The 15,162-nt window shown below is 41.2% G+C and overlaps 1 protein-coding gene across 4 annotated transcripts in view; it reads right to left on the bottom strand.

The window, feature by feature from the left end:
• Nucleotides 1-15,162, bottom strand: part of LARGE1 (LARGE xylosyl- and glucuronyltransferase 1) — a 362,997-nt gene that overhangs the window by 133,369 nt on the left and 214,466 nt on the right. For all 4 annotated transcript variants that reach the window (XR_010597851.1, XM_065581487.1, XM_005300815.5 and 1 more), the window contains one exon: nt 7,231-7,402. Coding sequence is in view for 3 of the 4 variants with exons in the window: in XM_065581487.1 (XP_065437559.1) it covers nt 7,231-7,402 (172 nt within the window). In the remaining variant the exon portion in view is untranslated. The remainder of the gene's footprint in view (nt 1-7,230; nt 7,403-15,162) is intronic.

Raw genomic sequence — 15,162 nt, 5'->3', positions numbered from 1 at the left:
AAGATGGCAAGTGAATCTCAGCTTTAATTTGTAATGAAGTAAGTTTATAGCCCTAATAATTTTGGAGAAAATCATGAAAACAGGAAAGAAGTGCATCCTAAAGGCTCAGAAACCAAAAAGCAAAGAAAAAGAATCATATTTTATATATCAGGATTTCCTCTAAGAGATCTCCCAAGTTTCTATAAAGCATTGGACCCATAGCCTCTAGTTTGTTTTTTTCTTGGAGGTAGAATTGGATGCAGAACAGTTCCGCTAATAGAACAACTACAGATATTTAAAAATCTTTAACCATTTAATTTGGGTGTACAACGTACACACGAAACTCTTTGTGGGCAAGAGCCACTTGCTACATCAAAGCCCATAAGTTGGGACATGTGCATGCTGAGCCATCTAATAAACCCTCTCCTGTGCATTCATTTGCTGATGTCAACATTCTCATGAGCTGCATCATCACAAAAGGAGTATCCTGGCAAAAGCAGAAGAGCAATTATGAAGGAAAAGGCTTCTCTTTGCATACAAATGTCCATACAAATTTGTCTGACCAGTGGGAGAATCATTAAGTGTTCTTCCCAGCCCCAAGTGGTTAGTAAACCCCATTTCCTTGCTGTATCCCCCCGTCATCAAAACTTAGTATTTACTTTCAATCATGCTTTCAGGCTTTTCTATTATTCACTCTGATGACTTCAGTACGAAGTCCTACAGGCCCTTTGCCGGGGCCAGTCCACATCCCTTTTTAGTCCCACAACTAGAAGTAAATTATCCAGCAGCATATGGAGATACGGAAGTACCACCACATACCCCAGAATTTCTTATCAGCTATAGCTATCATATAGAATTCTTGTTGATGAGGCTTTAACACTTTTGCACTCGAAAAATAAGAAAACACATGTTGCAATAATCAGGAATAGAAAACTTTAAACAGATACAATCTCCACAGGGCCCTCTTCAAAGAGAAAATCTATTTCATTTGTGGAATAACCCTAAGAGAGTGATATCCTGTAGTCCAACCATAAAACACTTACACGGGTCTTTCAGAAACTAACAGTGTTTGGTCATAAAAAGAAAAAGTATGATTTGGCCTTTTTTAGATATCTATAAGAATTCAGATAATTTTCAGTTATTTTAATAGCCACCTGACAATTTTATTAATGCACGGTGCCAGTATCTGATCCTGTTTCTTTCTTTAAATGACCATCTCATATTGTGGATTTTCATACATGTCAAGGTGTGAGTTGCTAATGCCTTCTCTTGATTAGTTAGAAAATGAAAACCCCTACTGTATGGACCAGAATAAACAGAAACATGGCTGTAGGATTGTTCACAAGTAATGCCTCATGCGGCCTGCATAGATCCAGTCTCAGAATGATCTAGGAAAGCTTTAGTGATTTTTACTATGAATAGACTGGCAGACTGGACTAGCCTTCTGAAAAACATACCTTGGTCAAATCCTGTCTTAGGTCTCAGGTGACAATGAATTTTATATTTTCATCTTAGCTTCAAATGGATGTTTGATTGTATCATAAAACCACCATATGTATGTAACCCTCTTGGGGTTTAGAGACCATGGCATCTTTACAACCTTGTCCTGAGGCAGAGGAAGTGCTGGTTGTTCAGAGGGAGAGATGTCGAGAGAGGGAGAGGACCGGGGTATGACCGTGTCTGTAGCTCCAGACAAGAGGAGCTACAGCGAGCAGGCCTCACATGGTGAAGCAGCTGAGAACCTGCCTGAAGCCTGGGAGGGACAGAGTGGCCAACCAGGGATGCCCCAGGATGGGAGCCAGGAGGAGCACTGTGCCGGAAGAAATCCCATGAGAAGGACAAACTGAAGTCAGACCCAGTATCACTGTCACCCAGACTTGTCTGGGGCCATGAGTACTGGGGCTTGTGACCTTGCATTGGGAATAAGGAGGGAGGCTGTAGCTAGCTAAGTGGACGGAGGGTTTGCCACTCTGTGCGGCTTGCAGAGAACGGCAGAAGAGGGGTTTGTTGGGGAAAGTTTACTGGCGCAGAGGATGACCAGGAGCACCCAAGACTCACTGCTGAAGTGGAACTCTGCCCAGGATTCTTGAATTCTGAGTATAGATGCATTGCTCAGTGTCTATCCTTTTATATTGTGGTACCACTGGGCCAGTGAGTCCTCATGTTGTTCCCCCATCTTCTCCCGCTGTTGTTTTTCTCCATTCATCCCTCTTTAAATAAGTATTTCCCTTTCCTATATTTGTTATACTATTGTGTGTGGAGGGGGTGGTGCGCGCGCATGTGCTTGGGGGGATGGGGGGAGGTGGAACAGGTGCCCCTGGGGTGAAAGGGAATTTCCCTGGTGCATCCCACGTGCACCTTTTCTTGGCTAGAGCCACCTGCAGAGGAGACTCCATCTTGGCCACGAGGGAACTATAGTTACATGCAAAAAAGGACCGAGTGCTGTCTTTGAGTAGGAAAGGCCAAGGCTAAGGATTAGCAGAAATTATCAAGACTGAGCTACTTTAAGAGAGCTACACTGGGGGAAACTGAAACAGCACCTTCCTACACTATTCCTGACTCTAGCTGATTTGTCAGCCCCTCACTTTCAGGCACATTAACTTCACACAAAAATTAAAAGCAACACACACATATGATACATAAACTGTACAGATAATAGTTCTTGTAGGAGCATTACTAAACCACCTACACAGGAATTTCTTTTTTTTTGCTAAAGAAGGTGCGAGATTGCATGAATTTAGATTGTTACCTCAGGCAATCTGTGGAGCAATGTGCCAAAGCGCCTACATGCTGAGTGTTTACAAATTTAAAGTTTGGGATTGACTATGTGCCAATTCTTCTTCAGCTGTGGGCACTAGACCCTGCACCCAAATCGCTGTTGACCTTTTCTGGTATTTATGATGTCAGTACAGATTTTTATCATTGTTTGAGCTCTTGACACAAAGCAAACAGGTTCTGTAGCTTGTGTTTATCCATGCAAGGTATAAGAACTGGGATTTCAGTTCCTATCTGTCCACTCTCCGCTTTGGCTGCTTGGACAATATGGGGTGCTGTGTACATCTTAATTCTTTAACAAGCTTTTTCAGAGAACATTTTTATATATAGAAAACAAACATAGACATGCTGGGTAACCTGATCTGCATATGGGACTCTGTAAAATATACCATTTATTTTACTTACTACAGTCAGTTGATTTTTAAACAACTTCCAAATATTTATAGTTAAGTACAGCTGCAAAGGCAAGTGGCCAATTAGACTGTGGAATTGACTGACATTGCACATGCATTAGAGTGGCATCAGAGGCTAGCTACATTCTCCAAGGCTCATATGCTTAGGGTTTGTCCCAAGAATCACCAAAGCACCTTTGAAGTAAATGATAGCATTAAGTCTAAAACGGACTCTTCAACACCCCACCCCCCACGTCCCCCTCAGGAACTGCTCAGCTCTCACACATGCTTCTGAGTTGTTGCTTACACATGACAATGACTAGGCAAAATCAAGCAAGGATAGCAAGTGCTAGCTGCCAGTAGGCAATTAGGGTTGCCTAATCCTATTTCTGTGTGGAGACCCATACCCATCAAAGGCAACAGAGGTATAGATGGTCCCTGCAAGTCTCCCTAACTTGAATAACATTCACATGTTAGTTTTGTGGTTCACAGCCTGGGTCGTTATTGGAGGAATATGTTTCTGTCTAGTCATTGCTCTTACACCACAGATTGGGTTGTAACCTACTGAGATTAAAGGTATATTGAAGAACCTTGTCCAACAGCAACAACAATCCCAGCTGCCTTATAAAGATACTGCTATGTGCTTTTCACTCATCTAATTACCAAGAGGCCAAAGCAAGAGAGGTGGGGATGGGGAAAAGAGAGAGAGAAAGTAAAAAAATAAAATAAAATAATGTAGAAGAAAAAAGACTGGTCTACACTACTCCAAAAAGGAGAAGGAGATATGGAATTCAACTAGGAAACAACATGATTACATGTGCAAGTAAGCGGGAGGGGTCTCTTGAAAACAGTGAATAAATTCTGTATTGGGATCTAAAGATATAGGTAGGCTAGAACATGGCTTTTAAACATAGCTCTAATATGCTTCGGCCCCATCCATACTGACTTTCAGACTGTATTAGAAGAAGACATTTTTGATGGAACAATGTTTAAAAGAAACCTGGTTCTCATGCCAATATAGTCAGAGGAAAAATGATTTCATTGTAATGGCACTGGATTAGGACTTGGGAGATTCGGGTTCAGTTCCCAGTTCTGCCACAGACTGGCTGTATGACCTTGGGCAAATCATTTAATCCTCTGTGCCTCAGTTTTCATCTAGACAAAGGAAGTATTAATGATTTCCTTTTATATCTTGTCTATTTAGACTGTAAGTTCTTTGAGGCAGGGACTGTCTCTCACCATCTAATACAATGGGGTCCTGATAAAAGTTGGGCCCCCCATGTGTAATTCAAATAAGAATGATAAAGTCAGAGCCCTGGGCTAGAGGAAATCAATGTTTACTAAACAATTAAAGACAAAATCAGAAATTTGGAGGGGGAAAAATCTTTCATTGCTAAGGAGGATGGAAGAATAAATATAACAAAACAACTAGCTGATGGGGCCTTTTAAAAATTCTATGACTGATGGCAGAGAACATAGTTTAGGATTTGTTCTTTTCTCGGCAGAATTCACACAATTTCTGCAATGAAAGTGGATTGGCTACACTAGGTTTTACTGCCTGAATCATTTTACAGCACTTTATCCAAGAATGTGTATGTTCTATGGTCTTGTTTTCCTGCCCCTAGGCTAGATGGTTTCTCAAGTTTGGAACTGTCAGAATCCAATGTGAGATGAATGGAAAACCTAACCTGTGTAAATTAAGCCTCAGAAGCCTGCCCCTACCAGACTGGCTGCAGACAGAAACCTTTGAAGTTAATATTAATATATTGTTTGTTTAAAAAAATCTACCCTACAGAAAGAGATACTGCAGCATGCTTAACTTTGGGAGACAGGGAGAGAAAGAGGCTAAAGCAGGAATGTCAAACTCATAGCTGACAAGCTGGATCTACCCCCCTTAATGCATATAGCCAGCCCTCAATGAAAGATTCAGATTATACAGAATGAAAATTTCCACTACAATAATAAAAATCTAGCCCTTATGGTTGCAGAGATAACCTTCTAAATGTGCCATAGTCTGAAACAATATTTCTAAAACAATCTAAGAGAGGTGTGTTTCCCATATTAATCTCAATGATGTGTCGACTCTGAAGCCTAATGGTGCCACTTCAGCGAACAGATTTTCAAATAACCAAGTGCACATATTTATATGAGTAATTTGTGCACTCAGCTACCCTGATTGAGCAACTCTGGTAACTGCGTATGCAGAGGAGCAAATAAACAAAGAACAGAAATAGCAATGGTTCTAAAAAGCATCCTGTATCGTTTTCCCCCAACGGAGTGATGCTGAATGTAACAGTAACTTGCCAACTACAATATTAGGCCATATTCTTGATCTTTGCACAAACCTCCTGTTTTTATTGATGACTTTTTCCTCACAATACCCTGTGAAGAAAGGAACTATACCGGGGTAACGGGGTGAAATTTAAGTGCCTGTGATATACAGGATGTCAGATGAGATGATCTATTGGTTCCTTCTGGCTTTAAACTCTTTGAATCTATGAATTTGTGGGAGATCCTTTGTGGATCAAGGCCATAGGATATCCCTAACTCTATAGCCTTGGGTCACAAGCCATAACCACAAATTTAATTTGGGCCTCTCAAGGTAACACATTTGACATGTCTATGCTGAAAGACCATCCTCAATCTAAACCTCTTCTACATAGGTTGTCCTAGAAAAGAGAATTTGAACCATCAGCCTCTCTAAATCATTATGATCAATTGGAAAATTTAGACTTCCTGGGAACAAACAGAACCACAGACTTCAGATGTTTCTCTCTGTGTGTGTTTGTAAACGGGAAGAGGCTGTGCCGGAGTGTAATATCTGCTCTCCCCCAGGATCCCACAAAAGGAAGCTCTGTCCCTCTCCATCCTATACCCGCTGTGAAAATACTTTTACTTGCTGAAACATCAGATGAAATTATCACGAGATTTCCAACAGCCATTTCTAGCCAATAATTGGTGTCTGAACATTTCTACTAAGAGAATCACTAGCTCTAAAAATTGCCCTCCAGGATGGAGTAGGATATAGTGTCAGACTCCTACAGAGGAGATAACTTCCCTTAATAGCAGTATTACTACTGTTGTGCTAAGTATTATCTCAGGAACACACTGAATTGTCCCAAAGAGGTATTTTCCAAGTTACTGTGAGAAGACTAATGGGAAAAACTGAGGAATGGACTAAAGAAGTCTAAAATAATTGTTAAAGATTGATTTTATAAGTACAGTTGTCAGGCATGATGGAAATTCATGGCTCCATTAAAGAATCAAATCTCTCTGTGATCTGAGAACAAGTGGTAGTCATCCCTCCTAGCCAGTCTGAAGAGAAGAAAAATATCAAACAACAAAAAAGAAGGTTTCAATATTTAAAGAGTGAGTATGGTGTGGAAGGAGTGATAAATTTGGTAGATTCTTGTGGGAGAGAAAATAGGAGTCCAAAGTCACTGAGTGATATAGTTTTTAAATGGGAGTTGTGTGGCTAGCCCCTCCTTACCCATTTGCTTTGAAAATGGCTCTCTCCTCCTCAAACTATGTGACAGACTTCAGGGAGGTAATGGCAGTGGATAGGAGTGAGGGAATCTACTCCAAACACTTCATATCCAGCAGATGTCTTTATCAACTTATTAACCAAAGCAGGAAATATTTTACTTTCATTCACATAATTGCAGGCAATAATCCGCCCTCCCTTGCATCACTCCAAGTAGGTTCTCCTCATTTTCAGTGATAACAAATAGAGGCTATGTTTAAAACAATCTTTGGATTCATTAATAAAAAAATAATGTGAAATAATGAGGTTGAGTATTAAACATCTAAAGTTGCCTAGAATCACATTTCAGCGGGTAATAATTCCTCTCCCCACTATGCACCTTATTCCTGAACTCCCCACCCCCACCAAAATAATAGGAAGAACAAAACTGCCCCAAATTAGTGTTGACAACTGAGCCTGCATTGTTGTGAAGAAAAGCAGCAAGAAGAGTACACATATTCCAACACCAGAAACCGCAAGGGTAGAAGTATTTAAAAATAAATCTCAGCTTTCCCCCCAGCTTAGTTTACAAAAGAAGCATTAAAAATGGTATTAGAATACCTTTGAACTTGTGAAAGACGGCCCATAGCTCAGCAATGTCAGTGGCAAAGGTTATGTCTGTGTCGAGGACAATGACTCGCTCGAGATTGGAAGGGAGAGTCTTTGTCAGAACCAGCTTCATCAACCCATAAATCCCAGAGTAGTGTTTGTTGGGGATCCAGGATACTTCCGACTAACGGGAAAAAAGGAGTGGGGGAAGGAAGAAAAGGGGGGAAAAAACAAGTTTCATTAGAGACATATTGTTTTATAGATACAGGTTTCCAAAATCTTCCTGATGCTAGTTCTTGCAATGGGGGAATAACTACTATTGGGGACCAGCAATAATAGAACCATATGGAGGCAGCCCTGAGCAGACATCTGAAATGCTGGTTTTAAGCCAGCATCAGAAATGTACTAAAGTTTCTAAAAGCTTGAAGCAAAAAGTAAGTTCTTTGAGGCCCCAGCTTCACTGAATATAATTAAAATTGAATCAGCCTTTCCAACCTTGTTGAATCCTTGTGTGTTTTGGTAAAATTAAAATACACCTTTAATCCAAAATCCCATGTATATTTTACATTGCTTTCATTTTCAGACCAAAGCAAAACAATTCTGTGTTTGCCATTCCCAGAAACGACCAACTCTGAGGAGACAGAACAAATGCTTTCCCCTCTCTTTATATTTAGTGGGGTTTGGGGGTCTTATGATGGTCAACAGGTCCACATTTCAAAATGTTGGTCACTTGGGAACAATGGGACAAAAAACTGGTATAACCCTTTACTTTGAAAGCTGACAAAGGCCTTCCTACCAAATGTCATCTCATTCCAGTTCTTACTACTCCTAACTGCTGTCATGTGGCATCATATAGAACTGGTCAAAAATGAGGCGGAAAAGGAGGGAATTTCAAAAAATTTCAACAAAATTTTGAAACTTTTTGACCAAAAATGGGACAAAATTCAAAACCTTTCGACAAAGTCTCAGGTAATTTTTTCAAAAGTACCTAAAGTGACTTAGGATCCTAAATCTCATTTTTAAAAGTGAAAGATACTCAGGCTCCTACAGTCTGGTGTATACTTAAAAAATATTGGTTGACCTAGTTATACCACGGGGAGGTGGTGTGTGAAAAATTCAACTCCGGAACACCATAGTTACTGGTGTAGTCCTGGCTAGGGAGACAGAAGAATTCTTTTGTTGACCTAGTTACCACCTCTGGGGGAGGAGGGGGGTACATTACCTGCATTGACAAAACAACTCTTTCCATCACTGTAGGAAGCATCTATAGGAAGCAACTACACTGTTGTAGCCACTGTAGCACTTATAGTGTAGGCAACCTGAAAGATCCATTGACTTTCAATAAGACATAGGTTCCTAAATGCCAAAAGCCACCTTTGAAAATGGGACTTTGGCTCTTAAGTCACACGCTTTTGAAAATTTTACCTTAGGCTACGTCCACACTACGGGGTGTGGGGGGGTGTGGGGGGGGGAGGGTCGATTTAAGATATGCAAATTCAGCACGCGAATAGCGTAGCTGAATTCGACATATCGGAGCCGACTTACCCCGCTGTGAGGACGACGGCAAATCGACCTCCACGGCTCCCCCGTCGACGGCGCTTACTCCTACCTCCGCTGGTGGAGTACAAGCGTCGATTCGGGGATCGATTGTCGCGTCCTGACGAGACGCGATAATTTGATCCCCGAGAGATTGATTTCTACCCGCCGATTCAGGCGGGTAGTGTAGACCTGCCCTCAGTCTCATGTCTGATGTTCCTCCTGTCTAATGTCTTACAGAGCATTCACTAAGTCCTGATGTCCTCACTCAGTTTACACTCAAGCATGGCTCCCATTGGTTCAGTTACAATTTTGACTGTGGGAGGCCTGGGCATGGATGGACTTCAGGATTTACCAGTATGCTGAGCGCTGAAGAAGTTAGCACCAGGCAGGCGTGTATAAAGCTCTCTGACTTCTAACAGAGAGCAGGTTTATTTTATTGTTTCAGATCACTTCACTAGCATCTCTGAATTACTATCTGAGACATTTTTTGCATAGAAGAGCCAATTTCTCTTATACCCTCCTCCCTCTCTCCCCCCCGAAAAACTTTTCCATTGCAAAACGAGTGCCTGAACATTACTTGGAATTTGGATGAGTGGGAGAGGAAAGGCTAGGAATAGTTGCTTAGTTTGGACTGCTATAATGCATTTCTCTTCTAATACACAGTACAAGTTTGATTTACACTATAACTAGGGCTCTGCTGATATAAGATAACCTGCTCTATTCCCTTTAAAACAGGGTACAGCTTTCATCTATATTCTATCAGTTTTCAGCACCAGAGACAGACCTTTACACCCCTATGCAGTTCATTAGACAGATGGCAGATACTGAAGCAACCTGTCCCATTAAAATTTTAGGGAGTAAGGTAGGAAATATCATGTGGTCTCAAAACAAGTCCCAAAGTGAGAGAAATTTGAACAGTACTAAATGAAAATGAAGGGTTTTTTTCTGAAGGGACCTCAGCCTAGCTTCTATTTGTATGCATGAAACTTTACATGTGCAATCATTTGCATACACACTATTTTTTAGCACTGTGACTTGCACACAGATGCAATCAAATGTACATGCACAAAACTCATTTGCTCTCACAAACAGGATTTACACGTTTGTACACTAGCATTTGCACATTGAAGTGATAGTGCATGTAGCGGGGTGGTCACCCGCTCCGGCCCTGAAGGGTTTAAAACAGCCCTGGGAAAGGGCTGCCCCAGGGAGCCAGAAAAGGAGGCTGATTGGGGAAGCAGCCACTGCTGGGGCGACGCCCCAATCAGGCCACAGTTGGCCCTATAAAAGACTGTGGGCCAGGAGCTGAGGCAGTCTCTCTCTAGCTGTGGAGAAAGAGGGGCCTGGCTGCTTGGGAGCTCAGCAGGGTACCTAGAGTGGAGTAGGGCTGGGGAAAAGCCAGAGGAGCTGGGGAGCTCCAGGCTGGAAAACCCCCAGGCTGCAGGCCTTGGTAAAGGCCGGGAAAGGTACTGGGGTTGCAGAGGTGCAGCCCAGGGTATGCAAAGGCAGCAGGTCCAAACCCCCCTTGCCGATGATAAGTGGTATAGACTGCAGTCTGCTCCAGTGAGTGGGAGCTAGATAGTGACCGGCAATAGCCACTGAGGTGAGGTGGGGATAGAGGGCTGGGGGTTCCCCTGGGTGGGGAGACCCAGGGAGTGGCGGTACTGCCAGAGGGCAGCACCCAAGGTAAAGGGGCACCGGGTCTGGGAGGGACACGGGGGGCCAGCAGCAAGCGGGACATCGGCCAGCAGAGGGTGCTCCAGAGCTGGAAGAGCTAATTCCCAGGACGACTAGCAGGAGGCTCCGTGCCAATGAGTCGCCGCATCGCTACAGTGCACAAAAAACTCAGCGACAGATTCTGATCTTACCCTGGCATAAATCATCATAAGAGAAACTAGAGTAAGGGCCTTAGTGAGCAAGTCACTACAGATACACAAACACAGGCCACGTTGTAAAAAAAAAAAAACTGGCTTTAATAGTCCACTTCCTTGCCTCATCTTTTCTTTCTTGCCATTGTCATATTGTGCATTACCAAGCTACAGTACTTAGTAAAAATATCTAGTTTCTTTCTTACCTAGAAACGCACACAGTGGGTAATTTTGTAATTATAAAAATTAACCTTAAGTGTTCTTCAGAATTGTTTTTTTTTTTACCAGGCAGAGCTGTGTAGAACCAAGAGGTTAACTGTGATTCCAACCCTAAAATCAGACCTATACTCAAAACGATTTGTTGCTCCAGTTCTCTCCTCTGCATGGTGTCATGGGGAATGGACCATCATATGATGCTGTTGGTAAAGGAATATCCCCAACCCCAAATTTGGATTTTATCCTGGGTCCTGTGCCTGAAGCACCCGCCCAATCTGAACATGGGAACTAGCTCTGCACCTGTACTAGTGTGATAAAAGGGTTAATACAATTTTAAAGACTCAGGCTTGCTTTCATGAATATAATATCATCCATTCCTATGTTATTAATTTTAGATAGTATGTCCCTAGTCTAATTAGTGAAAATGCAATATTGCACTACAGTACCTCATAATATGCTTATGCAAATAAGACTAATACGGCAGGGGGGTCAGAGGATTCATATATACGCAGAGACAAGCAGGGAAGGAAAAAGGTGGTAAGAATCACAAGAGTCACCTTCCAGGGGCTGCTAACTTCTTTGCATTCAGGATTCCACCTAATTTCTAATATTGCTGCAATGTGTCGATGTAGAGATGAGACCATTTGCCTGGTAATTCCTTCAGATTTGGCACTGAGAAATGACAGTCCCTTAGCACTGAAACCTATGCCATTTCGAAGGATCACTGAAAATGACATGAGAAGTCCTCAGTCCAAGTGGTCCCTCAGAGCTGGTTTGGCATTTTACATTTATCCATTAAACTGGATATCCACAAGTATGGCTTGGCAATTAATGATAAAGCTTGTAGGTGCAATGTATTTTTCTGATGTAGAGTTCTCTATACTACAAATAGGAGTCCTGGATAGCACCACCAATTCCCCGTATTCACCTTTAACAAGGTCACCAAAACTGCTCCTAAAAACTGGACGAGATTCCCTCTGACACCATCAGCACTATTTCTGGGATGAGCGGCATAATTTGCTCATGGCTTCACCATCCACGAGTAATGTGGCCATTCCAAACTTGTGCCAAGACCACCTCTTTATATTGCACAACACAATCACGCATTCTCTTGCTCTGTATGTTTTATATATTCACATGGAAAAAACATTAGAACATAAAAGTTGCAAAGACAAGCACTTAAAAGTTAAGGACAGAATTAAAGTTAAGTAAGGTTTCCTGGCCACAAATTCTTGTAAAACTCTGCAACCTACAAGACATGCCCTACATTTCAGATAACGTGTGACAAGAACACACTCTTATTTGTACAAATATTTTGCTGCAGATTACAAATCACCTTGACTTTTATCATCACAAAAAAAAAAGACCCAGTTATATTATGTTTGAGAATCATTTTGCCTTACATGTAGTATCAGAGTCAGTTCCATAGCAACCAATATCCCCTGAAGATACAGAACAAGTAGGAAAGCAGGGGGACTGTAAAAGACATGACTGAAAGGGAGGTGGTGATATATTCAGTAAGTTATACAGTTACCAACTAAGAGGATGCTAGGAATCAGAATCATAGAAATGTAAGACTGGAAGGTACTTTGAGAGGTCAACTAGTCCAGCCCCCTGCACAAAGGCAGGACCAATTATACCTAGACCACTCCTGACAGGTGTTTGTGTAACCTATTCTTAAAAACCTCCAATGACAGGAATTCCATAACCTTCCTTAGAAACTTATTCCACTGCTTAACTATCCCTATAGTTGGAAAGTTATTCCTATTATCTAACCTAAACCTCCCTTGTGGCATATTAAGACAATTACAACTTGTCCTATCTTCAGTGGACATGGAGGACAAATGATTACCGTCCTCTTTATAACAGTCCTTAACATACTTGAAGACTTATCAAGTCCACCCTCAGTCTTCTTTTCTAAAGACTAAACATGCCCATTTTTTAAACTTTCCTCAATAGTTAAGGTTTTCTAAACCTCTTATTTTTGTAGCTCTCCTCTCGACTCTCTCCAATTTGTCCACATCTTTCTTAAAGTGTGGCACCCAGAACTGGAGATAGCACTCCAGCTGAGGACTCACTAGTGTCCAGTAGAGTGGGACAATTATCTCCCCATTTATACAGCACCCCTGTTAATACACTCCAGAAGGATAGTAACCTTTTTAGCAACTGCATCACATTGTTGACTGATCTTCAATTTGTGATCCACCAGCTCTTTTTCAGCAGTACTACTACCTAGCCCATTATTCCCAATTTTGTAATTGTGCATTTGATTTTTCCTTCCTAAGTGTAGTACTTTGCATTTGTCTTTATTGAATATCATCTTGTTGATTTCAGACCAATTCTCCAGTATGTCAAGGTTGTTTTGAATTCTAATCCTGTCCTCCAAAGTGCTTGCAACCCCTTCCAGCTTGGTGTCATCTGCACATTTTATAAGCATACTCTCCACTCCATTATCCAAGTTGTTAATGAAAATATTGAATAGTACCAGATACAGGACAGACTCTTGCAGAACCCCACTAGATAAGTCCCCCCATTTTGACAGCAAATCATTGATAATTAATCTTTGATTATGTCTTTTAACCAGTTATGCATCCACTTTATAGTAATTTCATCCAGACCATATTTCCCTAGTTTGTGTATGAGAATGATGTGTGGGACTTTGTGAAAAGCCTTACTAAAACCAAGATATACCTATCACATCTGCACCTTTCCCCAAATCCTCTAGGCCAGTAGTAACCCTGTCAAAGAAGGAAATTAGGTTAATTTGGTATGATTTGTGCTTGACAAATCCATACTGGCTATGACTTATAACCCTATTATCCTCTAGGTGCTTACAAACCAACTGTTAAATAATTTGTTCCAGTATCCTTCCAGGTTAGGCTGGAAGTCAGGCTGACTGGTCCATAATTCCCCAGGTCCTCTTTTCCCCTGCCCCTCTTTTAAAGACAGGTACTTTGTCCTCCGTGAGTTCTTAAAGATAATCACTAATGGTTCTGAGATTGTTTCACCTAGTTCTGTAAATACCCTAGGGTGCATTTCATCAGGCCCTGCCGACCTGTATACATTTAACTTATCTAAATATTCTGTAACCTGTTCTTTCCCTATTTTGACTTGTGTTTCTTGCTCATTGTTAATGTTAATTATATTAAATATCTGGTCATAATTAACCTTTTTAGTGAAGACTGCAGCAAAATATACTTCAGCCTTCTTGATGTCGTCTGTTATTAGCTCTCCTTCCCCGCTAAATAGTGGGTCTATATTTTCCTTCATTTATTATGTCCCTTCCCAGGTATAATTCATTTTGTGTCTTAGCTTTTCTGATTTTGTTCCTACATGCTTGTGTTAATCTCTTGTACTCATCTTTTTGCAATTTGACCATGTTTCCATTTTTTGTAGGTAATTAAAGAACCAGATTGACCTCTTACTATTCCTCTTAGCTTTCCTTTGCAGCAGGATAGTTTACTGTTGCACTTTTAATATGATCTTGTAGAGAAATTGCGAGCTCTCCTGAACTCCTTTTTTCCCTCAGATTTTCTTCCCATGGAACATTACCAGTTCTCCGAGTCTGTAAAAGTCTTTTTTTTTAAGTCCATTATCCTTATTCTGTTGCTCCCACTCCCTCCTTTCCTTAGAATAATCGAATCTATCATTTCATGATCGCTTTCAGTCAAATTGCCTTCAACCTTCAGAATGACAACCAAGAAAGGGCAGGAGCAATGTAAAAACAAGATTCTCCCGCACTAGGAACAATGGTCAGAGTGTCTAGGATTATAAGCCCATGTTAGACCTGAGAGAATTATGGCTCTAAATTGAGTTTGGATATTAGCATGAGGAATAGGCTGAAAGCATGTGACCAAACGGAACAAAATCATGAGAAAGAAGGATTGTTTGTGTTAAACTTGTAGTGACCCTTGAAATACTAGAGTTATTTTATTTAAGGTTTGGATTGAGAAAACATGGCTAATTGGGTACCGGGTGCAGTAAATAATTAGTTATATAAGCTTGTTTTGAAAAGAACTGCTTAATCCAGTAACTAGGGAAAAATATGACAAACTGAGATAAGAAGAAAACCTTGAAGGGAGCAAGGTTCAGCCCTAAAGTCACTCACCTAGGTTTAGCAAAGCTCCGATAACCAGCAGTGACATCACTTGTTTGCTATAGTGTATGAAAAGCAAGGTTGTTCACAGGTTTCTTTTTCAGAGCTTTTCCTTACACCTCTGGAGTCACACTATGATGGGAAGGTGTCTCCTGGGCCTCTACCTGTTGTTAAGTATTTTGGCCAGTGCTTATAATTATATTGTTGCTAGGGTATAAAATATAG

This window comes from Chrysemys picta, chromosome 1, assembly GCF_011386835.1.
Source record: "Chrysemys picta bellii isolate R12L10 chromosome 1, ASM1138683v2, whole genome shotgun sequence".
NCBI classification, from domain to species: domain Eukaryota; kingdom Metazoa; phylum Chordata; order Testudines; family Emydidae; genus Chrysemys; species Chrysemys picta.
The sequence above is the reverse complement of the archived record's forward strand: the minus strand, read 5'-3'. Positions and strand labels throughout refer to the sequence as shown.